Raw genomic sequence first — 26,756 nt, 5'->3', positions numbered from 1 at the left:
TGTGGGTGTTCTTAGCACTGTCCCCTATGGTCTCTCACAGTGTGAGGCTCGGTGAATGGATTCGATATGGGCCACAGTGTTTGCTGGGGGACTCTTCCTTTCAGCAGGGCCACAACAAAAGGTTCATTGTCGCCCAGAGTGCCACAGGCTTTATATAATAAGGGCCCTTCACTGGTCCAATCTGCACTCTTCACAGCCATACTATCACTAGCTACTGTAGCATAGTGTGTCCATGACATTTCAACAATTTTTTTTTTTTGTTGGACATTGAGGTAAATGTAGAAGCCCTTTTTTCACTTTTTACTTATTTACAGTGTTGTTATATCAGTGTTTACACTTGGTAAATGATTAAATGGGAATGTTTCTCAACAGGTACACTCAAGTTTTGAGTAAAGTTTAGCTCTCTACATCAGTATGGGGTGTGTTAGTGTTGGTATGTTATTTGAACGCTTTGGCCTTCCACGTTGATCCAGTCCACCACTGTCCCGTTGATCCAGTCCACCACTGTCCCGGAGCTTCAAAGAGTAGCCAGAGGTTGTTATGATGTAGGACTACAGCATGACGTGTCATATTTCATGTCAGCGTAAATTCAGAGATTAAGAAACGTGTGTGAGACAGACAGACAGAGAGGACAGACAGAGGAGACACAGAGAGACAGACAGAGAGGACAAGGGGACAGAGAGACAGACAGACAGAGAGACAGAGAATATTGTTGAATAAATGAGAGTTGATCACGATAATATCTGTCCCTTTGCTACTAATACTACTACTACTTTACTTATTTCCTCCTTGAGTTGATCTCTGTGGCTTCAAACACTGGTTTATTGAACTCTGGGACAGAACCCACCCAGTGTGGGTCACAGGCCTGTACTTGGTGGATGATGCACACAGGATCCAAGTAATGAAATATTTTATCAGCCTGAGTTCAAGAGTGTCACAACACTCTTTATTTGAGGTTTAAAGCTAATAGAAACTGTCATTTGTTTTGTATCAGATGTGTGCCACTATCTTAAACATCATTTCAATCTATGGTAGACACACTACCCCATTTATCTCCTAGCCTAGACACACACATCTGCATGAACACACACACACACACCCTATAGATAGCATGATAAAGGGATGTGCGGATGCCCCTCTTTCATTTTCTGCCAAAAGGATGTGTCCTTGAGTTCCCTCTGGGGGTGGGAAAGAAGAGGCCCCTCCAACATGTGCACATTCAAATCACCTCGTCTGTCACATGCATAGTGGAATACACATGCATGCACGTGTGCAACCCCCACGCTTTCTCTCACACACGATCATACACCCACAATCCGCCTGATCTAATCTCCCAGTGGAGGTTAGATAGGATATGACAATATGTTTCTCTGAAGATTGCGTTGGGATTAGGATAACAATTGGAAATATGATCTGCACACAAACCTGATCAAGGAGGCAATTACTTAAACAGACTTCATTAAGCCTCCATTGTTATCTAGAATTTATTTGACCTCTAAATTGAGGCCTCTCAAGAGCCCCCTCGTCCTGCAATGTTAATAACCACAACAGAATTTAATGTTCTTTGCATCTCTCTGTTTTTCTCTGCTTCAGAACGAGCACCAGACTGTGCCTCCCATGGGTGCCAGTTTCACTGTGCTGTGACTCATGATGGGCCTCAGTGCTACTGTAGCAACGGCTACGAGGTCAGTGCAGATGGAAAGACATGTAAAGGTGAGTGGGTGATTTGGCAGATTTATTCTAGCCTGGCAAAGTAAAATTCATAAAATCATCTGATTACTCTGACTTTCTGCTTACTGTCTGGAATTTGCGTGGGGCAGCATGTAGAGAAGATAAGAATTTTTTATCAAACCACCTGCCTCAAGGTAGAAGATGAATGCGTGTTCCAGTGTTGGGTAGTAACCTTTTGCTTTTTGTTACCTAGCGCTGAAAAATGTAGTACCTGCGTATACCCAATACCATAAGTTGTAAATAAGTAATACATTGGGTTATTCTCCTGTAGATTTCAATGAGTGCAATGTGTATGGGACATGCAGCCAGACGTGCTCAAACAATGAAGGCTCCTACACCTGCAGCTGTGTGGAGGGCTACCTGCTGCAGCCAGACAACCGCTCCTGCAAAGCCAAAAATGGTAAGAACACGTACACAAAAATAGGATGCAGTTAATCAGTTGATTTGTTTCTTTTTTGGACTCTCTTTGACTCCTCTCCATCTCCGCCACATATCTCTTCCCCATATCTCTTCTCCTTATTCCCCCTCTCCCTCATTCTGTCCTCTTGTTCTGCTTGCTTCCCCTCCCTTCCTCTACACTGCTGTCCCGATCACCTTTCCCAGAGCCGGTGGACCGTCTGCCTATGCTGTTGATTGCTAACCTCCATGACATCCGATGCACCTCCCTTAGTGGCTCTACGTCCCGCCTACCCTCCATTGCCACCAAGCAGACCATGGCTATGGACTTCATCTATGCAGAGGAGACTGTCTGCTGGATAGATGTGGGTGAAACCCCTGCCGCCACCCACCTGAAGTGCGCCAGCATCCCTGACCTCAAGTCTGTCACTAACATCCGCACCATAAACATCTCCCTCAGCCTGCACCGTGAGTAGTACTTTCATTGACAAAAGTGAGAGAAACCTCACCTGACTGTAGTAGAAAATGAATATGCTTTTGTTTCTAGGAATGGTATTTTCTGCTGACACAATATTCCTACAGAAAATGTTGTCAGGTACACCGAGGGCATGACAGGTTAGTTGTAGACTGCCAGTGAAGGAGAGATGAATGCCTTGCATAAGAGCACGCAAGCAGCACTCAGGTAATTAGTTCCAGTTGTCAGCTCACACTGTGTGAAATTTCCGTACTTTGCCTCAGGAATCAAATGGTCAACTTTGCATTTGCTAGCTCAGACAAATGTAAGATGTGAAGCAATATGGCCTCGTCTCAGAAAGCTGCTCATACCAGCATAAAAGTGCCAAGTGAAAATGCTGAGTCCAGCTTTATTTTTTCAAAAGGTTTGTCTTTGAAGAACAGGGGCCCCCTGACACACCACTAAATCATCCCATACAAGGCAATATGTGTGTAGCTTACTTACAGTGATATGATACATATAAGACTGCTAGTATGCCTTCAGGCGTTAGTTTTCTTATTTTGTGACAGGAAGACAGTATCCTACTGTATGGCTTGATTTATGTACATTGCCTGGCTATTTCCCTGCTGCTGTTGTTAGATGCATTTGAATGTAATAGGTTGTATCCCACCTCCGCTGATCATTGATATTTAAAAAAAAATGATATTTGGCATTAGGTGTTCTCCCAAAAGTCTTCTCTGCCTTCATAAGTCCTCCTAAGTACTGTACATTTTGTTCTGAATGGTGTTCCGTGCATGTCTGTGTGTTGTGTGGAACTGACAGGTCACTTCTATTGTATTGTCTTGACTCGCAGACGCTCATCTCTTTCGCAACACCCAGACAGACAGACACACACAGACTAACATATACACCATCTGAACACTTCCCTTTGAGAGACTTCATATAATGCTGACATGATTTATCTCTGATTACGAGCCTGACAGGGTTTGTTTTTATTCGCCAGGCTTGAGCCGTTACTCCCTAAGAATAGGGGCAGAAATGTAGACAAAACATAAAAGCGAGGGTGTGGGTTTGTGCATGTGTGCATATGTACGTGCGTGTGGGAAAGCGTTCCCTTGAGAATTGGCCTCAGGCATTGGAACGACAGACGTGAAGAAAACAAGTGGAGAAAGCCGGGTGTGTAGACCCTGAAATGTGGGATGAGGAACCTGCGACGTGATTTGAAGTGCCTTGGCTCATATCCACTTCTAATGAAGCTTGTGTAACAGCTGTCACTGCCGACAGCCGGGGCAGAGCTGAGGCTTGGAGGCTCAGTGAACCCCGGCGTCCTAAAATGGGGTTTTTCCAGTTGATTCACTGCACTCTCATGAGTGGCCCATATCCCACCTTGCGCTCATTGTGTTTCCTTGCCACTGTGGCGTTTTGATTCACCGCTCTGTTAAGTGGTCTGAGGAGTAAATGGGGGCGTGGGGTGGAAGTGAGAAAAGACTCTGAGAGAAAGATTGACGTAAAGGCGACAAGGGAATGATAAAATGAGAGGGAGAGAGAGAGAAGGTAGTGATTTGCGGTACCTTGGAGGGGTGTGTGTGTGTGTGTGTCTGTGTGTGTGTATATGAGTGGTCATGCAGATGGTATTTACATTCCTTTGTTGGGTTATGTCAGCCTGAGCAGCCCTTACATTCCTCTGGCCGTCTCATGTCCTGTCCAGTCAGGTCACTTTAACACGCTCATAACTGAGGCTCAGAGACACACACACACACACATCGACCCAAATACCTTCAACTCATGCACCCATTACCTAGTGACATATTACCTTTTATGAATTGAGATTTTTCACACATTGGCTACAACTGTACACATTTGTGTACACCTTAGAATATAAAATGCTTTCTACCCATGTACAGCTAAGTGTTACAGTTGCTTATTGTCTTGTCTTGATTACTTTTTATTTCTATTCCCGGCTGTATCTTATCTGTCTTGATACTGCAATAACCTATTTACAGTAAAACTAGCACTTAAGTTTTATCTAATCTAAGGTTGATATCAGAAAGTGCAGTTTGGAATAAGACAATTAGGCGATTGATTTTCTATTAAATTTAATGGCTCTGCAGTGCTCACACAATGAGCAAGGCAAGATGAGCCGTGTCTGAGACATGTTATCTGTGGATCTGGCTCTGTGGTGTGATATGCAGTAAGGGTTGTTTAGCAGCGGTGGTAAGCCACCTATATCTTGTTGCATCACGTCTTGTTACTTTAAACAAAAATAGCCACACACATTAAAAATATGGTGTTTCCCCCAAACGTTAATGTTTAATTTTATAAAAATGTATTAGGATGATAGTAAGGTGGCTCGCTTCCACTACAAAACCCTGACACTGTGGGTCCAGTCATGTCTGTTGGTGGGGTTTGGCTGTTCAAAGTCACTCAGGAAGCAAACACTCGAACAGACAAGAGTCTCTTTTTGCACTTTGGCTGACTCCACGTTTCTATGTTAAATCAGTCTGGGCTTTCAGCGACGATAACAGAGCAAAAACCCTAATTTTGTGCATCTCGGCTGAATCAAAAGGCCATTTGCTGCATATACTGTATGATTTCCCTTGTGGTCGTTTTCTTTAAAATGTTATTTAAGCTTGACTTGTGAGACCTCTTTTGCTTTTGATTAACCCATTTGCTTATGATTTTCTTGAAGGTGTACTTGCTTTTTCAAAACAATTTCCTATCATTAGTGCCAATGTGGGCTCTTTATCTGCACCATACAGTATTTTATAACAAGCAGGGCTCAGGTGCACCTCTAAAAGTATGGTGGGCAGACCTGGGGATTGGCATTAGATGGATATGAATGAAACTGTGGAGGCAGAGAGGGGGGGTCTGGAACAGGATTCACACAAACAGGGTGATTTATAGCTTCTGGGAGCCTCCAAGAGCAGGCCAGATAAGTAGACGAGGGTTCCAGATGTGGCCTGCTCTGTCTGCATGTGCGATTCTTACTGGGAAGATAAAAGGGGAGCAGAGTCTGCCATCCCATCCTCTCCACCCTCTGAGCGGAACTCCACAGCAGGGACCAGTGCTTCTCCCCATTTTCCTCTGTCCGTCGTTCAGTCCTCCTTCCTCTCTCTTCCTACCCTTTGTTCTTAAAGCCTTTTTTTCAGGACAAATCAGTGCACAGAAGGTCTTTGTGTATGTTCCAAGACTTGATATAAATTATATCATTATATGTATATTTTCTTGGGGATAAAAAATTGCGTAAGGCATCCTGTCTCATTGCAAATAAAACAGACTTCCATTCTTTTGATGTTGTTTTTTTACTAGATATTTATGTGCATCTAGTTGAGGCTTGCACTGTACTACATTATTCTCTCAGCTATCACCTGCATCAAAATAGCACGTCTATTCTTTTTGCCCATCATTTCTTATCCTGATTTGTTTGGTTTTTTTGGTCACGGAATGTCACGGTACCTGTGTCATAAGGTCTTCTGTGCAGCCAATCAGCCCACTTGCAACTGATGGGGATTTGCCAGTGGCATCACTGTTAGGAATTATAGCCTCTTAAAAAGCGGTCATATGTCAGATCCTTATGGAAAATCATAAACGCTAAACTCTAAAACTGTGCTCTCGAGAGGTCAAAGAGGAGGTTTTGCATAGATTAATAGGATCTTCTTGGCACATGGGGATTATGGCAGCAGCATGATGATGTTTATTTTGTGCTTTGCACTAACATGTAACTAAAGTAATACTTGCTCTGAAATGCGAATAGAGGAAATAACATTCAAGTACAAATTTTGTGGCGTTGTTCCTGAGTCTAGGCGCCGGCGTGTGACTAGTTTGAAGAGCTAAATAGGCTGTGGCCCTGTATGTAAATACCTATGGTATTTGAGTGGAAAGCATGTTTGTTGTTTCCCGTAAGACCCCCTCAGTTTGTGAAATGTTTCCTCAGAGCAGTGTGAGCTGGTAGGTGTTAAGGGGCAGGAAGTGAAAAGGGGTTGGGAGGGCAGGGTGGTTGGATGAGGAGAAAGGTGTGGGTTCATTTCCCAGCAAACTTTCCACTTACCAGAAGCTGAATGTGTAAGGACATCAACAGACTGGCTCTGGGGTTAAGGGGTTCCACTAGTTGTAGGCTGTTACACAACGCAATACTCACTGTGTTGCACAACTGGTTCTCTATTCTGTATATGAGTCTAATCAATGCCTTGTGAAGCCAGGCTTCCAGCTGGATTTCTTTAGAGGAGTATGGTTTAGGAGCTGATACCAATGGGACTATCACTATCCCTCTTAACTCCATGACAAACTTTCCTGCTTGTCAGAATCTTGGTTCTGATGTTTATGAAACATCTTGGACTGGTTTTTACTCCCTCCCTCCCTCCTTTTTTATTTTTTATTATCTCATGTATTTATTGTAACCTCCCTTTTTAGATGCAGAAGGCCACTACCTTTGTTGAATGTCAATAAATTATTTCAAGCTTGGAAGTGCACTAGAACTGTTAGTAAATTAATTTCACCATCAGTATCTTTCAGTCTTTCTATCCCAACCACTGCCACGAGCTCATCCTTCATGGTATTTTATCCTCAACTCTGTTTATATTATAGCACCAAGTGTGCTGTAAGTCTCATGTGGGGCAGGCCTTTTGAAGCTCTATGTATGTTTGGTAGGTGGGGTAGGGGGTTCTACATTGGGCCCAGATGTGTGTACGCTCTGTTGTGGAACTAGCTGTGGCTGTCTTTGAGCGGCATGGTTGTCATTGTTGGTGGCTCCAGTGCAGATTTCTTCTTTATGAATGGTTAAAGCCCTGAGACGTGCTTACTGATCACTATCAATGGTGTTATACCCCACTTGTGTACCCCAACATCAAAGTTGTCCCTTGGATTAACTGGAAAGACAAGTGTGGTCACTTTGATACTGTATGTGTGAGTAGTGACCCTGTGTGCATTTGTGGATACAGTGATCTGATTTGAAAAGAAGTGTAGCAGCTGTAAAAACACAAGGCTGTATGTATCTTGACGCCCCCCACTCCCCTTCTCACAGCTGGGTCTCCTTGTAGTCTGGGATTTCTGCATCCAGTCTCATGCAGGACAGTGTTCTCTAGAGTGAGAAATATTCCAGTGCTACCCAGTGATACCCCCAGCCCCTCAATGCTGGGGGTACAACTGAAATAAATCTCCATCTGCAAAGCTTCCTCTTTCTAGGTTGCTAGAGCTTCAAATGTCATGTTTCTGCACAGCAATGAAGAAAGTCTTTTAAAATCCCCTCCTGACATGTACAGAATAAATGAGGGATGAACCAAATGCAGATGCTTCCATAGATGGCACCAGGGGTCATTGAATGGTTTGATGCTTATAAAAATTAATCATATGTTCTGGCTTTCAGAGTCACCAGATCTTAACCGTGTTGAACACCTATGGAGGATTATGCAGTAATGTCATGAAAGTGCTGTTCACTACCATCATCAAAACATAAGTGTGTGTGTGTGTGCTGGGTTGGTGTGTGTGTGTGAGTGTGAGTGATCTAATTTATCTCTTTGAAAACTAGTTGGAAAGCTGATATTTTTTTGTACATTAATAAGCATCACAAGTAACCCCCCTTGTCCTAATATTGATAGTGGCACCCAGTATTTTGTGAATGAAGTTGTTGTAGTGTGTGTGGTTAACCAATCGGCAAGTAAATGTGGTTCCTATGCAGGCACAATGGGCACAATGAGTAAAAGTAGTGCTAGTAAAACTTTGCTTTGCTCAAGTCCACTAAAAGGAGTTCAGCTTAGAAAGTGCAGGCCTTCACCTCTTACTCTTTATCTCCCACTTTTTGTGTTTCTTTCCCTCCCCCATGCCCTGCTCACCTCAATCAAAGACAAGTGGAGTGTTGGTAATGGACAACCTGTTGGACCCAGTAGACGCCAGAAGCTCATTAATTCAGCACTATTATTTTGTTTTTCAAGAGTGTGGGTACTCTTGAGGAGAGGGTCAGGGCATCATAAAATGAGAGGTTTTGAAAGGAGGCTGGTATATGACCAAGAGTTATGACTGTACTCTCACGAGGCTCTGCTTTTTTAATGGTTCTGTTCTCCTCCTCTCTGCTCTCCTCTTCTCCCCTCTGCATCCCTCAGATGTGGAGCAGATGGCTATTGACTGGCTGACCGGAAACTTCTACTTTGTGGATGACGTGGATGACCGGGTGTTTGTCTGCAATAAGAACGGCCAGACATGTGTGACCCTGCTGGACCAAGAACTGTACAACCCTAAAGGCATCGCCTTGGACCCAGCCATGGGGTCAGTACTTCCCTCCACTCTTCTTGACCTAACGTTACCTTGAGTACTGTTTTAGCAACACTGGAAAGGAAAATGCTGTCTTATGATGAGACGACATGCTGACCAAGCAGGCAGTCAAAAATCAAAGCACTTCCTCCTGGAAACCAAGACAGCTACTTCTGTGCCATATAAACACTTGCTTGTGGCTGTTTCAGGTTCCTGGTGCTGACAAGCTGGTATCTGGTGTAGTTCCTTTTCCCAAAGTATCACTTCTCTATTTTATTTATTGTCCTATAAATAAATTTTTGACGCCTCACAATTATGGGTGCAACAGATCCCAGAACTCTCAGTTCAGATTGTAGGAAGGCGTTTAAGTCATCAATGAGTTAATTTTTCAGATCAGCAAAAAAAAGGGGGGTAGAGTTAAATACACTTAAAATGTGCTACTTTGATTCTGATGTAGCCGTAGTCTGTCTATAGTCAGTATTCTGTAGTCTCACTCAATGTCCCACCTACTACATTTGATTGGTTGCATGTCACAAGTAAAGGCCTATCAACAATGAAAGTTACTATGCTACAGACATGCAATGAGACTGGAGCTGCTCCGGTGAGCAAGCGCAGCTGTGTGTCAAAGGGAAGGCAACGGATATTGCAGAATTTGCTATAAACATCGCAATCTTATGATCTATTTAATCTAATCTTAATCTATTATGGCTAGCATGCCCGGTTTCCCACTTACCCCATTGAAAAGATCCAAAGTCAGGCAGGTAATGTCAAGTCAAATTAATACATGAGGTCGAAGTGCAGTCATCCAATTTTTTAAGTCATAATTTCCGCTTGTTAATGAAATTCCCTTTTCTAACTTTACTGAAACTCTCCTTCCTTTTTGCTTCTCCTCTTCTGCTACAGCAAAGTGTTCTTCACAGACTATGGATCGACTCCGAGGGTGGAGCGCTGTGACATGGATGGTCAGAACCGCACTAAGCTGGTGGACAGCAAGATTGTCTTCCCCCATGGTATCACACTGGACCTGGTCAACCGGATGGTGTACTGGGCTGACGCCTACCTGGACTATATCGAAGTGGTCGACTATGAGGGCAAGAACCGACACACCATCATCCAGGGCCTGCTGGTGAGGTTTGACGGATGGTTGGATGGGTGTACGCACAAAAGATACCAACTACACCCAAACATACAGAGAGAAGAAGAAGCTATAGACTTAAATAGCAATAGCAAAGAGTCCCTATTGACTTTGCAGTCTTCCCTTTGATAACGCAAAACATCTGTTTTCCAAATCTTCATCATCATTGATTTTAATTTCATCATCTTTCAATGCAGTCTCTGTTTACCAGTTGTCTCCTGTGTATCTAGGCAAATAGAGCCTGCCTCTCCTGGGGATAAGTCCTTTATTGCCTTGATTGATATTACTTAAAGAGTGTGTGATTTTCCTGGCTTGTGCTTCTCTAAACATATTAGTCTGGCCCTAGCGAAGCTTGGCTCAAACTTATAGTGGAGTAATGATCTTAATGAAATCAGGGCTGCAGTGGTGGGAGGACGGTGGTGGTGGTGGTGTGTGTGAGAGGTGGGGGAGGTAATATGATCATAACCCATACATCTTTTTGACAGTAGAGGAGAGCTGCACAGAATAGACCCTTATAAAAGTAAAACCTCTCTCTGTTTAACAGCAGATGGGAAGTGGAGCCATTATGCTGCCCTGTGCCAAGTTTACACAAACTCTCTCTCTTTATCTCTCTGCCCTGTCTCTGTCTGAGCCTATGTTTGTCTGTCTCCATTTTACACAGATAAATAGATTGTTAGGAAAGTCTCATCATGCAGAATTTTACCCGGCAGCGTTCAAGATAAAAATGGGCGCACAAACATACCACGCAAGCCATTAGTCATGCACCATGAGCTCTTTTACTAAGAATGTCAACATTTTCAGAAGCAAACCCAAGGCAACTTTTTAATTTTGCTGCTTTGTTGTCTCAATGTATTTCAGATCGAGCACCTATACGGGCTGACTGTGTTCGAGAACTACCTGTACGCCACCAACTCAGACGAAGGCAACCTCAACCCCAAGACCAGTGTGATCCGGGTGAACCGCTTCAACAGCTCTGACTTCCAGGTGGTGACGCGGGTAGACAGGGGAGCTGCACTGCACGTGTACCACCAGCGCCGCCAACCTCAAGGTACTCAAGAAGGCACAGCCTAGCTTGACTTCTAACTCATCTTTTTCATGTCACTTGATAACAGTTACCATTTCATGACTGTTCTGTCTCTCCTCGCTTAGTGCGCAGCCATGCATGTGCCCTGGATCAGTTTGGGAAAGCTGGAGGTTGCTCTGATATCTGTCTGCTGAGCAACAGCCACAAGACCCGTACCTGCCGTTGTCGCTCTGGATTCAGCCTTGGCAGTGATGGCAAATCCTGCAAGAGTGAGTATCAAGACTGAGAGAAAATTTTAATTTGATAAAAATGAATCTCTTCTCATTAGTTTCCGCAGTGATGATTGATGATGGCAATGAAGTAATGGTGGTTATACAATCGCTGACAAAAGTAATAAAAAGACTTTTATTTATTGAGATTTTTTCTTTTTTCTTCTTTCACAGAACCAGACCATGAGTTGTTTCTGGTGTACGGTAAGGGCCGTCCTGGAATCATCAGGGGCATGGACATGAATGCTAAGGTGCCTGATGAGTACATGATTCCCATTGAGAACTTAATGAACCCCCGAGCTCTGGATTTTCATGCAGCTAGTGAATTCATCTACTTTGCTGATGCAACCAGCTACATTATTGGCCGACAGAAGATAGATGGCACAGAGAGAGACACCATACTAAAGGAAGGTAAGAATGAAATGATAGCTTTGCACAGGGTTCTGGAATTTTTTTTTGCTCTTTAACTAAATCCTGGCTGCTATAAAGAATTTAGGGAGGAAAAGAATTCATTCAGGTTATTCCATATCATTTTTACTTTATTCTCGTGATATTCATCCTGAATTGCCAAGCTAATAGTTTCTTTTTCACACTGGCTTTCTTTGCTTATCTCAGGTATTCACACAGTAGAGGGGATAGCAGTAGACTGGATGGGAGGTAATCTCTACTGGACAGATGATGGGCCTAAGAAGACTATCAGCGTTGCCAGGCTGGAGAAGGCTTCTCAAACCCGCAAGACACTCATTGAGGGCAAGATGAGCCACCCTCGTGCAATTGTGGTGGACCCCCAGCATGGGTGAGACACTGGAGGGGAGGGTATTGTTATTTTAATTGGAGTTCTTTTCTTAAATTCATGTTCATGTTCATAAATGTTGAAGTTGTTAATGAGGGCTTATTTCTTGCAACCGTGTGGGATGCCTGCACTGTAGATGTTTGTTTTAACTCATTGGTGTGTGTGTGGGAGCTAGTGAGTTTTCAAGGGGTTTTTGAATATTCCCTCTTTTGGGTTTTTTGGAGTGGGATGTTCCATTAAATAGCATCTTAACTCGAAGTGACATTTTTAACAGCTCTAACTCACACATAAATGTTTTATCTCACATTAATATTGAACACCTTGTCTTGTCTCCCAGATGGATGTACTGGACTGACTGGGAGGAGGACCCCACAGAGAGCAACAGGGGGAAGATCAAGAAAGCTTGGATGGATGGTTCCAATCATCAAGTCTTCCTGACCAGCAAGACAGTCCTGTGGCCTAATGGCTTGAGTCTGGACATTCCCCAGGGCATCTTGTACTGGGTGGATGCTTACTACGACCGTATTGAGTTGGTTTACCTCAACACCACTGAGCGAAAGGTTGGTAATGCTCAGGAAATCTATTTGTGGATTTGTGCATTTACAGATGATAAAAGAGATACTACTCCACATCATGCAACATTATGGTCATACCATCAGCTTGTTGGAAAACTGGTAATGTTGTTGGTAATATTTGGAGATCCAACCCCCGTCTCTTTCCTGCATTAACAGGTGGTGTATGAGGGGCAGGAGCTTAACCATGCCTTCGGCTTATGTCATTACAAACAATTTCTTTTCTGGAATGAATACCGAGGCGGCAGCATCTACAAACTGGACCAGATCACTAAGACTGTGACCCTACTCCGCAACGAGAGGCCACCGATCTTTGAGATCAGAGTGTATGATGCACACCAGCAGCAAGGTATATCTCCCTTCTACTTTCATTCATTCTTACTTTATGACTTGCTAATAAGTAAAATATGAGCATAATATTCTTCTTGGTTTCTCTTTTCACTTAGGCTCCAATGTGTGTCGAGTTAACAATGGTGGCTGTAGCAGTCTGTGCCTTGCTATTCCTGATGGCAGGTCCTGTGGCTGTGCTGACGATCAAATCCTTGACGTCGATAATGTAACCTGCAGAGGTACTTAGCAGCCTTACCATTTGAACGGTTTTACCAAAGATCCATGTGGAAGGTTATGGAAAGTGCATTACTCTGTAGGAGTGTAGGCTGTTAGAGAATTCTAAGCTGTACTTTCCATTTGCAAGCTATACTATACGCTGTCTTTGCCAAATCTGGAGAGAAGTTTTAGAAAGCCTCCACCAATATTTTTGCAGCTTTAACAGAGATGAAAGCTGACCTACACACCAAAAAGCTTTGTTTTGTTTTGGTGCTCAGCCCTTGTCTCAATGGCCCATCTGTTTCTGCTCCTACCCCTGATCTCATCTCCAGCCAACCCCTCCTACGTGCCCCCGCCCCAGTGCCAGCCCGGGGAGTTTGCCTGCAAGAACAACCGCTGCATCCAAGAGCGCTGGAAGTGTGACGGGGACAACGATTGTCTGGACAACAGCGATGAGGCCCCTGAGCTCTGCCGTAAGTCTGCCACGTCATTGTCATGGTTACACAGCAACACACAGATAAACAAAAAGTACTGTTTAAGGGTCTTAGCTAACGCGAACCGACAGAGCGCAAACTACAGTTTCCAAGATTGTCTCTTTCCATGCAGTGTAATGTGGCTGTAATTTCACTGGCCAGCTTTCTTCTCATCAGGCGATAGTAACAACCAGGGACTCATATTTGTCTTGGATATTCTTCTCTTTCTTATACTTCATTTAAAGTGACATACTTGAAGGTTTGAAACATGGATTATTTTAGGATTATTTTGCAAGTTGAAAAGTATATCAAACACAGAAACCGTTAATATACCAGGCAGATGGTGTTTTAAAAAAAAAAATACAAAATAGTTTATTTAATTTAGTTTTAAATGTGAAATGTTGATGTATGCTTTATTTTTTTCCCCCAGACCAGCACACTTGCCCAGCTGACCGTTTCAAATGCCAGAACAACCGCTGTATCCCCCTGCGATGGCTGTGTGATGGCGACAATGACTGTGGCAATGATGAAGATGAATCTAACACCACCTGCTCAGGTATGCACAAAGCTGTTCTTTTTAATTTTGAGAGCATTACAGTTTTTCTTTTATCTTTTGATTTGTAAGATACAGGATTTGATTGTCTTACCTGTGTAGCAGCTTGGGCAAATGCATATACAGTACAACACTGTATGGTTTTATTCATGATCTGCAGCAAGGGATTTTTATTGTTCTTAGGTGATGACGGTTTATGTGTATATAGATCTCATATATATATTTTATATTGGTGTTTTTTGCATCTATATTGAGGTTAAGAAAGAAATGAAAAGTGAGAGAGAAACACTGGACTAGTGAAACTTTGGGGAGGCAACTAAACCAGACATATTGGGATCTGTTAGCATGGAGTTAATTTAGTTACAATTAGTGGGGCAGATGCAAGCAGGATTTTTACCAACAGTCCAGGAGGATGTATTGATTTACAGCATCAATGATAATGGGCTGAAACACAGTGATGGTCCTTGGCTAACAACATTTGCTTTTGTAAGGGCGTTCTTAGTGTCTCAAATAAATTGAAGGGGATTACAAACTGTCTTTAACCTAATTAAGATGAAAGGAGTGTGCTGTTTTGGGGCTACAAGTGATTTTAAGTAATTCTTGTAGCAAACAAATTTGGAAAATTAGGTTGTAATCTTTTTTATATCTTTGAGGATGTCTTTTTTTTAAAGTGATGAAATATTGCAAGCTTGGATGTTGAGTCCGGCATATTAGAAGAAGAAGGAGGACCTTTACCGCATTTAACTGTTTTACACCTTGTTCCCTCGCCAGCTCGCACATGCCCACCAAACCAGTACCCTTGTGCCAGTGGGCGCTGCATCCCCATCTCCTGGACATGTGACCTGGATGACGACTGTGGAGACCGCTCAGATGAACCAGACTCCTGTGGTGAGTCTTAACCGCATCTTCATATTGTTAATTTTTCTTAAATGGCACATAGTTTAGTTTGAGACATGTAGTATGCTTACAATTTATTTTTGTATTTTCTCTTGACTGCTCTTCAGCCTACCCAACCTGCTTCCCTCTGACCCAGTTCACCTGCGCCAATGGACGCTGCATCAACATCAACTGGCGGTGTGACAACGGTAATCATCTTATGAGACTACCTTCACCTCTCATGAAGCTGTATTTAAAAAAAATCCAGTGACTTAAATCTTAAAATCTTGTGTGTGCTCATGTACAGACAATGACTGTGGGGATAACAGTGATGAAGCTGGTTGCAGCCATTCCTGCTCCAGTGTCCAGTTTAAATGTAACAGTGGCCGCTGCATCCCAGAATACTGGACCTGTGACGGCGACAATGACTGTGGAGACTACAGTGACGAGACTCACGCCAACTGTACAAACCAGGGTAAGGAAACGATACTGTGGTTGGCAAACTGAAATAGCACTGCTTTTTAAGGGATTTTATTTGTACTTCTGCCAGTTAAAGCTCTCATCACAATGGCATGTATTGTATTTCACTATGTTTATGTGTTGCTGTTTGCAGTTGTAAAGCGGTTGTTATAATGAGGATGGGATCACCCTCCTCCCTGTCCTGGTTCCTCTGCTCTGCATGCCCCTGCCTGCCCTTTGGCTTCCACTTATCATTTACAGCAAATCCTCTCTGTTGCTCTGTTCAGGATGTGATTATGTTTTGTGGTTAGATAACAATTAAACTCTTTGGAGTTGTGCAAATGGCACAGATGTTTTGACTTGGCTACAGTGATATGAATTTACATGTATTGCGTTTAAAATAGCTGAAGGCCATGTTGGGCTGATTTGGAACGTTGAGTTTTGCTGGTTATCCACTGTTTGTAACAGTGAGTGTCGCACTCTTTCTTCAGTAGTTGGTCTGCCTAGAAACATCCGCTCCTGTACACTGTGTGTGTTCTGATGTTGTATGTACTGTTTGATCCGTGCAGAAACACAGCCAACCGCTGTCAAGTCCCGGCATGCAAAAATGGGGCCCTGCGTGACCTGTTGGTCTAATGAGCAATCTGTACTCTCTGTGTGTGTGTGTGTCTGCTTGTGAGTGTGTTTGTGGGCTCTCTTGGCTTACCGTCTGGAAGTCATTAGCTGAAATAAAAAAGCCATACTATCGCCTTCTCGTCCTGTAAATTGTAGTCCTGTGCTGAAAGGTCCCCGGGCCTATTTCCTGCTTTAGCAGTGCCAAGAGCTGACCTTTGCTATGAGGGGATGTCATTGTGCCACCTCTCCACTGGTGCCTTTAATCTGTCTGTGACATCAGTCAGTGAGCTGTGTGTGTCATTGTTGTTTAACTTGGCTCAGTGTCAGGTTGTTAACCCAGCATCCCAGTGTACCTACACATTAATTAATGAATAGAATGGCCTATTCTTTCTCCTCTCAGTTTTTGTATGTGTGGTCTGTGCACATGTTTGCTGGTTGTGATTCCAGTCCAGTTATTTTTCAGTTGCTGACTTCTACTGGAGTTTTATTGCTTCTCTGACATTGGCTAAACTGCACACTTCATCTTTTTTCTTGGCTAACTATCACACTTTGTCGTGCTGTTTTCTCTCCAGCTACCCGTCCTCCAGGCGGCTGCCATGTAGATGAGTTCCAGTGCCGGATGGATGGCCTGTGCATTCCCATGCGCTGGCGCTGTGACGGGGACACAGACTGTATGGACCTGAGTGATGAGAGTAACTGCGAGGGTGTGACCCACATGTGTGACCCAGCAGTCAAGTTTAGCTGCAGAGACTCTGGTGAGGATGTTTTCAGCTGGCTTAAGTACCAGAATTTAAGAGTGATTTAACTTTTTTGACAATGTCAGCTAAAGATGCAATGTCTTTGTGTTAGTACAAGTAGGGTCTTATTCTCTAACAGGTAAGAACAAATAAGTGCCTGGTCACACCAGAAAGTGACACCTGGCAATTTATTTGGGTATCCATCATGTGGTGGTTGCTCTTTGTTGCTAGTTTAATTTGTGGCAATGAGGAAAGTTATTACCGTTGCTTGCATAAAATTGGATACTACAAGCTTCCTCCATTTTGGACTCTCCAGTTCTCTCCATTCCCTTAAAGGTCAGGACTGTCTTGATGATTTGCGATAGGTCGGCAGCTTAAATTTGCATGTCAGTTGAATTCACTTTCCCTTCCTGAGCAAATCCACTGATCGCCGATGATTTATTTGAGATCAAATGATTAGTGGTCTGAACTTTTGCTGTTAAAAATGCTGCTGTTAAAATGACACAAGCTGAGAATTAACATCTTGTGATCTGGACAGCTCGCTGCATCAGCAAGGCCTGGGTGTGTGATGGTGACAGTGACTGTGAGGACAACTCGGATGAGGACAACTGCGAGGCGTTGGTGTGCAAGTTGTCTCACCACATGTGTGCTACCAATGACTCCATCTGTCTGCCTGCTGAGAAGCTGTGTGATGGCACTGATGATTGTCCGGATGGCTCTGACGAGAAACTCTGTGGTAAAACATTCTTCACACACACCAAAAACCTTCCAACTCTGTCTTAGATATAGTTCCAACCCCTTTAATCTCTGTTTCTTGCCTGCAGACTTGTGTGCGTTGGACAACGGTGGTTGTAGCCACAACTGCAGCATCATTCCTGGGGAAGGCTTCATGTGTTCTTGTCCCCTGGGCATGGAGCTGGGAGCCGACAACAAGACCTGCCAGATCCAGAGCTTCTGTGCCAAACACCTCAAATGTAGCCAGAAGTGCGAGCAAGAGAAATCCAGCGTCAAGTGCTCCTGCTATGACGGCTGGGAGCTGGAGTCTGACATGGAGAGTTGCAAAAGCACTGGTAATAAAAAGCAGGGCCCTTTTGGCATAAAGAGTTTATTTTCTCCTACAAACTGAAGAATTTGTTTTTGGCTTCAGATTGAGAGCAAAAGTATTTTCATGTGCTGAAGAAGCACTACAATACTGATTCTACTGTATAATTTTTCTTCAGAAAATGAGCAGCAAACTCCTTCAGTTATTGAGTTTTTTATATATAGATGGAGGGGAGATATCACAGAGACAGCTGTGGCAGAATTTGATCCAAGACCAACAAGGGGGTTTCGTAAATCTGTGCTTTGAGATGAGATTTATTGTGTTGAACCTCTAACACTTCGGCGGGTACAACTTCTTTGCCTTCAGATCCCTTCAAACCTTTCATCATCTTCTCCAACCGCCATGAGATCAGACGGATTGAGCTTCATAAGGGGGAGTTCAGTGTGCTGGTACCAGGCCTGAGGAACACCATCGCCTTGGACTTCCACCTCAACGAGAGCACCCTGTACTGGACTGATGTCGTGGAAGACAAGATCTACCGTGGGAAACTGTCTGAAAATGGAGGTGAGGCTGCCAGTTAGCTACAGCTTTCAGTAATTTTAGATTAAGCAGAAAGATAAATGGGGTGGTGGAATGAATTGCCACAAAGAACAGTCTAATTTACATAGTAATATGTTCATTTTTCAGGGTCATCTTTGTGTAAGTAAAATAAAAATGGTAAAGTGGATTGTTCCCTCTGAGATACCAAATCATATTTATGCTTTTGACTGAGCATTTCTCGGAAATTAACTTCCGCTGAGCACAAATGCACCATAATTTCTCAGAGCAAATTGTTTTTAAAAAGAGTCTGTGGTCAGCAGTGGTGGTCTGTGACCCTGAATAAATCTCCCAGGTCATGGCCGGCCTTTCCTGCTCCAAAACCCCAGGTTTCCTTGCCAATCAAGGTTGTGTTCCCAGCACAGCACTTAGGGGGCACACGGAAGGCTTTGTCTCTTCCCATTTGTCTTAGTACTCGCTGTGCGTGACTGCAGCCAGAACACTGATGTAGCGTAGGAGGCACAACACACTGCAGTTACAGTTCCCAGCCCTTCAACTTCACCATCAAAATAGGGCTCCTGAGCAGAGACATTGTGACCAACTCATAGATCAGCCCCTGCTGCTTGTTACTGAAGCTGTTTCAGAATCTCCTAAGTTGTTGGCATACTACCCACACATACACACAGAAAGGCAACCGTAACTCCAGCATTCCTTTAAGCAAACTGTGGAGAAGGCTTGTCCTTCTCTCTCTAATTACTACTGGAAGGCCTTGTGAAGAACTTGTCTTATCGTCCACAGCCAGAAATGATCACACAGTTTGGTTTGTACTTCATGAGAGCCCGTTTCTGGGAAATCATAAAAAGAGCAGGGGATCTGTTGTTGGATGTTTGTTTTCTTAGAAGTGGGGCAGTGGGGTTGGGAAGATAGCACTGGTCAAAGCCACATTAACGGACACAGCAGCAGTGCACTGACAGATTCCACAAGAGTAAAGAATCCAAAACAATTCGTTGTTTATCAGGGTTCTTTTTTTTTTTTTTTTTGCAATGAGCCATATGTGCTGGCTGGAGTTTTGCTCTCTTCAGTGAAAGCAGAGCCAAGCTATTACACTAAATTAGCTTAATTACAACAACTATTTTTCTATTTAAAATCACAGACATTACTTACTACAAAATTACAATATTGGTCCCTTTTTCTGCTTTTGAGTTGTCAAATACATAATAAAGAAACAAATACCATCCTAGCTTTCCCTTTTTCTCTCTCTGTCCCATTCAGCCCTGACCAGTTTTGAGGTGGTGATCCAGTATGGACTGGCTACTCCAGAGGGCCTGGCTGTGGACTGGATAGCAGGAAACATCTATTGGGTGGAGAGCAACCTGGACCAGATTGAGGTGGCCAAACTGGATGGGACCATGAGAACCACCCTGCTGGCTGGGGAAGTGGAGCACCCAAGGGCCATCGCACTAGACCCTCGAGATGGGTAAAAAGCACAGATCTAGCAATTCAGATCTATAATCTTCTTTCAGAAAATGGACATTTCCAATAAAATTATAATATATTCCTCCTATTTTCTGTGAAACTGATATGTTCTCACGTGACAACGCTTTACACATATTGTTTTATTTTCTGTCGGCAGTATTCTATTTTGGACAGACTGGGATGCCAGTCTGCCCAGAATTGAAGCAGCATCGATGAGTGGTGAAGGCAGACGTACCATTCACAGGGAAACAGGCAGTGGTGGCTGGCCCAACGGACTCACTGTGGACTACATGGAAAGACGCATTGTCTGGATTGATGCCAGGTAGGATTTGCCACTAGTCTGAATATACAGAGTGCTCCCATTGCACTGCATCCACCCACTCACTCATTACATCACCAATTCGCTCAGTCTTTTTTCTCCTTGCTTGCCGTTATTAATTTTTTAATAAACATGCAGATGTGCTTTGCTTATGTAAAACTGCATAAAAAGTACAGACTCATCTAGCATCATGCATATACTTAAACTGATGCACATGTTATCCCTGCCTTAATCTCTGCCTTAATACCTCTCCAGGTCAGATGCTATCTACTCTGCAATGTACGACGGCTCTGGGCTGATTGAAGTGTTGCGGGGTCATGAGTATTTGTCCCACCCCTTTGCTGTCACCATGTATGGAGGCGAGGTCTACTGGACTGACTGGAGGACTAACACTCTAGCCAAAGCCAACAAATGGACAGGACACAACGTTACTGTAGTCCAGCGCACCAACACACAGCCCTTCGACTTGCAGGTCTATCACCCGTCGAGACAACCCCAGGGTAGGTTGCATGCCAGGCACGTACACATAAACACTCACAAAGATAAAGACCCCATATCTCATATTTACCCCTGCCTGTTGGCAAGTCTGACTGATTTAGGCTTAACTCAAAGGAGAGTGGCAACAAGCTCACAGTTCCTTCTTTGACCGTATTGATTCACGACTCTCATTCTCCAAAGACAGCTGACCTTTTACCGCTGTGAGACATGTTGTCTCCTCACACCAGCAGCAATTTGGACACCTCCTGCTGCCTCGTTGATCAAAAAGTCGCCTCAGTGTTTGGCATTTCCCACCGGCTGGGTAGGAAATAAAACCCTCCTCCTGTGACTTAAATGTCATGTGTTGATCTCACAGACACACACACATGATTGACAAGATGATCTTAAGTATTTTGCAGTATTCTGTCACATTGAACTGTCACCTTGATGTTTAGTAGCCAATGGCCGTGTTGATCCCAAGGGTGTATGGGAAACAGAGAGGCACTGGGTCCTGTAATTGGAGGCAGGAAAAGAGAGATCTCACAGAATTGTTGATTGACAGCTGCAACGAATGCCCATGACAGTGATGAGGCAACAAGCTGTGTTGACAATGTCTGGTAGACACTCTCACTTTCCTTGAGGGTCCATCGATTGAGAGGTCCATTAAAATGACTTGACTGTGATACTTTGGAAACAGCATTAAACATGTGGCTTAGTCTGACACTAGATTGTATAAGATTTTTGTGAATTTTTTGGAGATGCTTTTTGTAAATATATGACCAGTAATCTGCAGAACACATTGTGAGCCCTAAAAGAAATACTCTCCCTCTCTGTGCATCTTTCACATACCACATCTCCTCTGTCTTTTTGTGGGTCTTTCTCTCTTCCATTTCCTCTGACTTGTTCTTTCTTTCAGCTCCTAACCCGTGTGCCACCAGTGATGGTAAAAGCCCTTGCTCCCACCTCTGTCTCATCAACTTCAACCAGACCTTCTCCTGTGCCTGCCCTCACCTCATGAAGCTGCAACCTGACAAACGCACCTGCAAAGGTAAAGACTGTTACTCACAAACACACACGCTCCTAAGGACTTTTTTTTTTCTCACTAAAAATACTCAGACCTAGTGTGTACACTCAGCGCTTTCATAAAAAATCCACCTCGTCAAGGAGCAAGAAACAGGCTCTTTGTTTGCAGGAATCTTTTCTCACGACTGTCATGATTGCTACGGCGTGCTCAGCCCCCGAACTTGACATCAATGTCATTAGCTGTCATCTCTCATGACAGAAGATCTGATTACATCTCCTCTGTTTGTGCCACACGGCCTTCTTCACTCATTTCCATTTCATTTCATATAAAAGGCTGTCACAAGTGATGCGCTGAGGTCTTCATTTATTGCTATGTGATTTCATGAGTGGGTTTCATGATGGTTTTGAGGGGTAGCTGTGGGGATTTGTGAATGTGTGTATTGCACATTCTACAGCACAGTCCTAATCTCAGCTGTGTAAAGATAATTGAAATAAAGGGTGTCTGATGCAGGACAAATGATTTTGAAGTGCCAGCCAAACTTTGAACTCTAACACACCACATAAACTACCAGTTAAAATGAGGTATGAATTTTTTTATATAGAGGGATCATTGGTAGTCTCCACCTCCCATCTCCCAGGAGGTAATTGAGTCCTGACAAGGGCAACATGTTACTGACTGGTCATTTTGACTCTCTTGTGTCACTGTCCCCTGGGATCCAGCTAGCTCCACCCTTTGATTGTTTGGCTACTACAATGAGAAGCCTAAACTTAACTAACCATAATCACAATGTATTAATGAATGAATATTGATAGGACAAAAGTGGATTTGGAATATTGGACTTGCACATGTGAAAAACTGATGTTAGTTAAGCAACTAACTTATTCTGTATGCATTTGGTTTTCTTATCTTTTTTCATCCCTCCATTTATAGATAACTTAATCATTTATAAAAATGCAATAGAACTGATGAAAGTCTTTCGTATGCTCAGTGTTTTCTTTTCATTGTTTTTTTTTTTTCCCAGAGTCCCGGAAGTTCCTTCTATATGCTCGTCAGATCGAGATCCGGGGTGTAGACATTGACAACCCCTACTACAACTACATCATCTCCTTCACTGTGCCGGATATTGACAACGTGACAGTGGTGGACTATGACGCTGTGGAGCATCGCATCTACTGGTCAGATGTCCGAACACAGACAATCAAGAGGGCTTTCATTAATGGCACAGGGGTGGAGACTGTTGTGTCTGCTGGTAAGAACGATTCCAAGAAAATGTGTCATTCCTATTTCTTTTTTCATTCTTTGTTTTTATTTCAGATTTTAGTTAAATCTTTCTGTATCTGTCTGAAAATAAAACATTTTCCATTGTGGTCCTAACATTTCACAGACCTTCCCAATGCTCACGGGCTGGCAGTAGACTGGGTATCCAGAAACCTCTTCTGGACCAGCTATGATGCCAATAAGAAGCAGATCAATGTGGCCAGGCTGGATGGATCTTTCAAGAATGCTGTCATCCAGGGCTTAGACAAGCCCCACTGTCTGGTGCTGCATCCTCTACTGGGGTGAGTCTTCTTTCCAGTCAGTTAGGCCTGCATTCAGTTTGAGATCTTAATACTCTGTGATGCTCTTTCTCTGTTTTGCATTTCACTCAATGTCCAAGTCTCTATACTAAGTCTCTAATCTCTAAGAGATTTCAGCTCCCTCTCCATGTCTTATAACATGCATTTCCCTCCTTAAGGAAGCTGTACTGGACTGATGGGGACAACATAAGCATGGCTAACATGGATGGTAGCAACCACACCACACTTTTCACCAATCAAAAAGGACCAGTAGGTGAGCAGATGTACCTCTCTTGCCAAGAATAACTGACTGCAAAATAATACTCAATCTCTGTTTAACTCTACAGGGTGAAAGCAGAGATTAAGCATGTTATGTTATGATTTATATCTATAATAGCATCATTATTATTTCCACTCAGGCCTCTCTATTGACTATGAAAAAGAGCAGCTGTACTGGATCAGCTCAGGAAACAGCACCATTAACCACTGTCAGCTAGATGGAACTAAACTGGAGATCCTGGAAGGTGCTAGAGGCAAACTTACCAAGGCTACAGCCCTGGCTATTATGGGTAAGATGAAAAAGGAGATACTTCAAATTTATCCTCTTTGTATTCAAATCCTGATCTGAAAGTCAATAGTTATAACATATTACCGTTTATATTTTAAAAGACATCAATATCTCAAAAGAATAAGATACGAATATATGAATCCATTTCCCTCACTGTAGGAGACAAGCTTTGGTGGGCAGACCAGGGAACTGACCAGATAGGAACATGTGACAAGAATGATGGAGGAAACTGGAAGGTTTTGCGAAACAATACCTCCCCTATGATGCACATGAGGATCTATGATGAGGATGTGCAGAAAGGTAATAAAAATGTTACTGCTTATGTTTATGTCAGAAGTTAGTCAAACAGTAATTCTATATAATTTGGAAAAGTTTATATCAAATTCACTTGAGCCTCATGTTTTGAGGTGGAGATAAAACACACCAATTTAGTGCCTTATTTGACATAAAACTAGGAAATAAAAATATTTTTCTTACTTTTTGGGCCTCACTGATCTTTTCCTTTTCCTTTAGCGGGTATCAACCTCTGCAGTAACAACAATGGAGACTGTTCCCAGCTTTGTCTGCCTACCTCACCAACAACCAGGGCCTGCATGTGCACTGCTGGATACAGCCTGAAGACGGGACAGCAGTCCTGTGAAGGTGAGACTGCTTCAGAGCTACAGTCACACATACAGTAGGAATGCAGTGCGTGTCCTAAAAACAAAAATGTATTGTCCTGTCTCTGAGCAGGTATGGGCTCTTTCCTGCTTTACTCTGTTCATGAGGGAATCAGAGGAATTCCACTGGACCCGGCAGACAAATCTGACGCCTTGGTGCCAGTGTCTGGCACCTCCTTGGCCGTCGGCATCGACTTCCACGCTGGTGAGTGACACTGACGGACGTCAGTTACTAGATGGCCTCACTTGAGTGACATTTTAAAGCTGTCGTTATCTCAGTAAAGTGAGTAGTTATAGGCTGACACAAAAGGTCTTTTTGTTTTCAGAGAATGACACCATCTACTGGGTGGACATGGGCCTGAGCACCATCAGCAGGGCTAAGAGAGACCAGACATGGAGAGAAGATGTGGTCACCAACGGCATTGGCAGGGTGGAGGGCATCACCGTTGACTGGATAGCAGGTCTAGTCATAACAGATTTAAAATCATATTTTAATTCTACTTGTAATAGATAAATGAGCATGTAGCTGATTTGAATCTGTGTTTTTTTATAGGAAATATTTACTGGACTGACCAGGGCTTTGACGTGATCGAGGTGGCCAGGCTGAATGGCTCCTTCCGCTATGTAGTAATTTCCCAGGGCCTGGACAAACCTAGAGCCATCACTGTCCACCCAGTTAAAGGGTAAGGCTTATTGCCAACAGTTAAATTCTGCCTTCTGTAATACTGCTGCCTTTAGGTACTGCACTTCCAATGTAGTTTAAACCATGCTACTACATTTGTAAAATGCACTTTTAAAGCCTCTTGTGTGTGTGTGTGTCTGTGTCCCTGTGTGCAGGTATCTGTTCTGGACTGAGTGGGGTCAGTACCCTCGTATTGAGCGCTCTAGATTGGATGGCACAGGGAGGTTGGTCCTGGTCAATGTAAGCATCAGTTGGCCTAATGGAATCTCCATCGACTACGAGGTGTGAAACACAGAAAATCATATATTTCCTTTTCCTTCCTATGTTTGTCTATGTCAAATATACTGTGAGTTTTCCAGAGACTGGTACATTGGTCAGCTTTTTCTTTATGCAAAGAGATTTATTCATATTATTTTTATATATTTTTACTGATTAAATTATAGTAATGGTTCATTTGTTGCCCTGTGGTTTCTTAAAATTAATTTAAATTTTAATATGTAATTAACTCTACTTAATGTTGCCTCAATTATAGTTTTAAATGATTCTGTGTAAATTCTGCCAGTCCCCCATATTACCTTATCTGACAGATATACGTAGCTTATATATATGCTAATGCTGATCATCTAAAATCCCACCTATAAATCCTACAGTGAAGTAAAACATTAGGTGCTGTGGCAAACAAGCTAAAAGGGGCATTAGAATGATTTCTATTACTTCTATGAGTTTATGAATGAGTGTACCAGCAAGCCAGTCTCCTGAAAACCTCTTTGGTTTGATTTTAATTTTGAAAATGTGACCTTTCCTGAATAATCAACACTATTTTATTTCTGTTTTGTCCCACAGGAGGGTTTGCTTTATTGGTGCGATGCCAGAACGGACAAGATTGAGCGTATCAACCTGGAGACCGGAGAGAACAGGGAGCTGGTGCTGGCCAACAACAACATGGACATGTTTGCTGTGTCTGTCTTCGAGGAATACATCTATTGGAGTGACAGGTCCATTCAGTAGTTAATTAATTTGTTTATTGAACCATCTTTTTCCATTATGTAGTTATACTTGTTAATTTATGACAGCTTTTAAGTCATGTGGAAAATTTCATATTGTATCATGCTGTTATTTGACTCAACGGTTTTGTTGTCTTTTGTTTAGGACTCATGCCAATGGCTCCATTAAGAGAGGCAACAAAGACAATGCTACAGATGCTGTGCAGCTCAGGACTGGCATTGGTGTGCAGCTGAAAGACATCAAGGTTTTCAACAGGGCCAGGCAGCAAGGTAGGAACACACACAAAGCACACACACTCCTAAACATAATCCCAAACCCCCCAAAATCCTTTATGCTGTGAAGTTTGGTAAAACCTTTCTTACAAGACCAGTGGGCTGCCTGCCTTCAGATGGTCCTCACATGTATACAAAACAAGCCTTCACACACACAATGATAAACAACTTTTACCACCCAACTTAATCAACACCCCCCAGGAATCGATGAAATGCTGTGTTTAACCAGGCTCATTATTTGTTTAACAACACACCTCATAAAC

The 26,756-nt window shown here is 43.1% G+C and overlaps 1 protein-coding gene across 2 annotated transcripts in view; it reads left to right on the top strand.

Annotated features, from left to right (window-relative positions):
• The window catches only part of lrp1ab (low density lipoprotein receptor-related protein 1Ab), an 86,648-nt gene that overhangs the window by 33,671 nt on the left and 26,221 nt on the right, over positions 1-26,756 (top strand). For both annotated transcript variants that reach the window (XM_035656906.1, XM_035656907.1), the window contains exons 4-40: positions 1,594-1,713; positions 2,003-2,131; positions 2,335-2,595; positions 8,677-8,839; positions 9,728-9,950; positions 10,818-11,007; positions 11,109-11,252; positions 11,427-11,663; positions 11,868-12,048; positions 12,383-12,605; positions 12,777-12,966; positions 13,064-13,186; positions 13,496-13,636; positions 14,067-14,192; positions 14,961-15,077; positions 15,194-15,274; positions 15,373-15,540; positions 16,712-16,894; positions 17,415-17,612; positions 17,701-17,946; positions 18,285-18,482; positions 19,728-19,932; positions 20,089-20,253; positions 20,506-20,750; positions 21,644-21,775; positions 22,773-23,000; positions 23,136-23,310; positions 23,487-23,581; positions 23,727-23,876; positions 24,035-24,175; positions 24,389-24,517; positions 24,608-24,739; positions 24,861-24,995; positions 25,088-25,217; positions 25,372-25,498; positions 26,060-26,211; positions 26,366-26,490. In XM_035656906.1, coding sequence (XP_035512799.1) covers positions 1,594-1,713; positions 2,003-2,131; positions 2,335-2,595; positions 8,677-8,839; positions 9,728-9,950; positions 10,818-11,007; positions 11,109-11,252; positions 11,427-11,663; positions 11,868-12,048; positions 12,383-12,605; positions 12,777-12,966; positions 13,064-13,186; positions 13,496-13,636; positions 14,067-14,192; positions 14,961-15,077; positions 15,194-15,274; positions 15,373-15,540; positions 16,712-16,894; positions 17,415-17,612; positions 17,701-17,946; positions 18,285-18,482; positions 19,728-19,932; positions 20,089-20,253; positions 20,506-20,750; positions 21,644-21,775; positions 22,773-23,000; positions 23,136-23,310; positions 23,487-23,581; positions 23,727-23,876; positions 24,035-24,175; positions 24,389-24,517; positions 24,608-24,739; positions 24,861-24,995; positions 25,088-25,217; positions 25,372-25,498; positions 26,060-26,211; positions 26,366-26,490 — 6,108 coding nt within the window. The remainder of the gene's footprint in view (positions 1-1,593; positions 1,714-2,002; positions 2,132-2,334; positions 2,596-8,676; positions 8,840-9,727; positions 9,951-10,817; positions 11,008-11,108; positions 11,253-11,426; positions 11,664-11,867; positions 12,049-12,382; positions 12,606-12,776; positions 12,967-13,063; positions 13,187-13,495; positions 13,637-14,066; positions 14,193-14,960; positions 15,078-15,193; positions 15,275-15,372; positions 15,541-16,711; positions 16,895-17,414; positions 17,613-17,700; positions 17,947-18,284; positions 18,483-19,727; positions 19,933-20,088; positions 20,254-20,505; positions 20,751-21,643; positions 21,776-22,772; positions 23,001-23,135; positions 23,311-23,486; positions 23,582-23,726; positions 23,877-24,034; positions 24,176-24,388; positions 24,518-24,607; positions 24,740-24,860; positions 24,996-25,087; positions 25,218-25,371; positions 25,499-26,059; positions 26,212-26,365; positions 26,491-26,756) is intronic.

The sequence above is a fragment of the Morone saxatilis genome, unplaced genomic scaffold (genome assembly GCF_004916995.1).
Source record: "Morone saxatilis isolate NCDOM2014 unplaced genomic scaffold, NCSU_SB_2.0 Contig15, whole genome shotgun sequence".
Taxonomy (NCBI): domain Eukaryota; kingdom Metazoa; phylum Chordata; class Actinopteri; family Moronidae; genus Morone; species Morone saxatilis.
The sequence above is the reverse complement of the archived record's forward strand: the minus strand, read 5'-3'. Positions and strand labels throughout refer to the sequence as shown.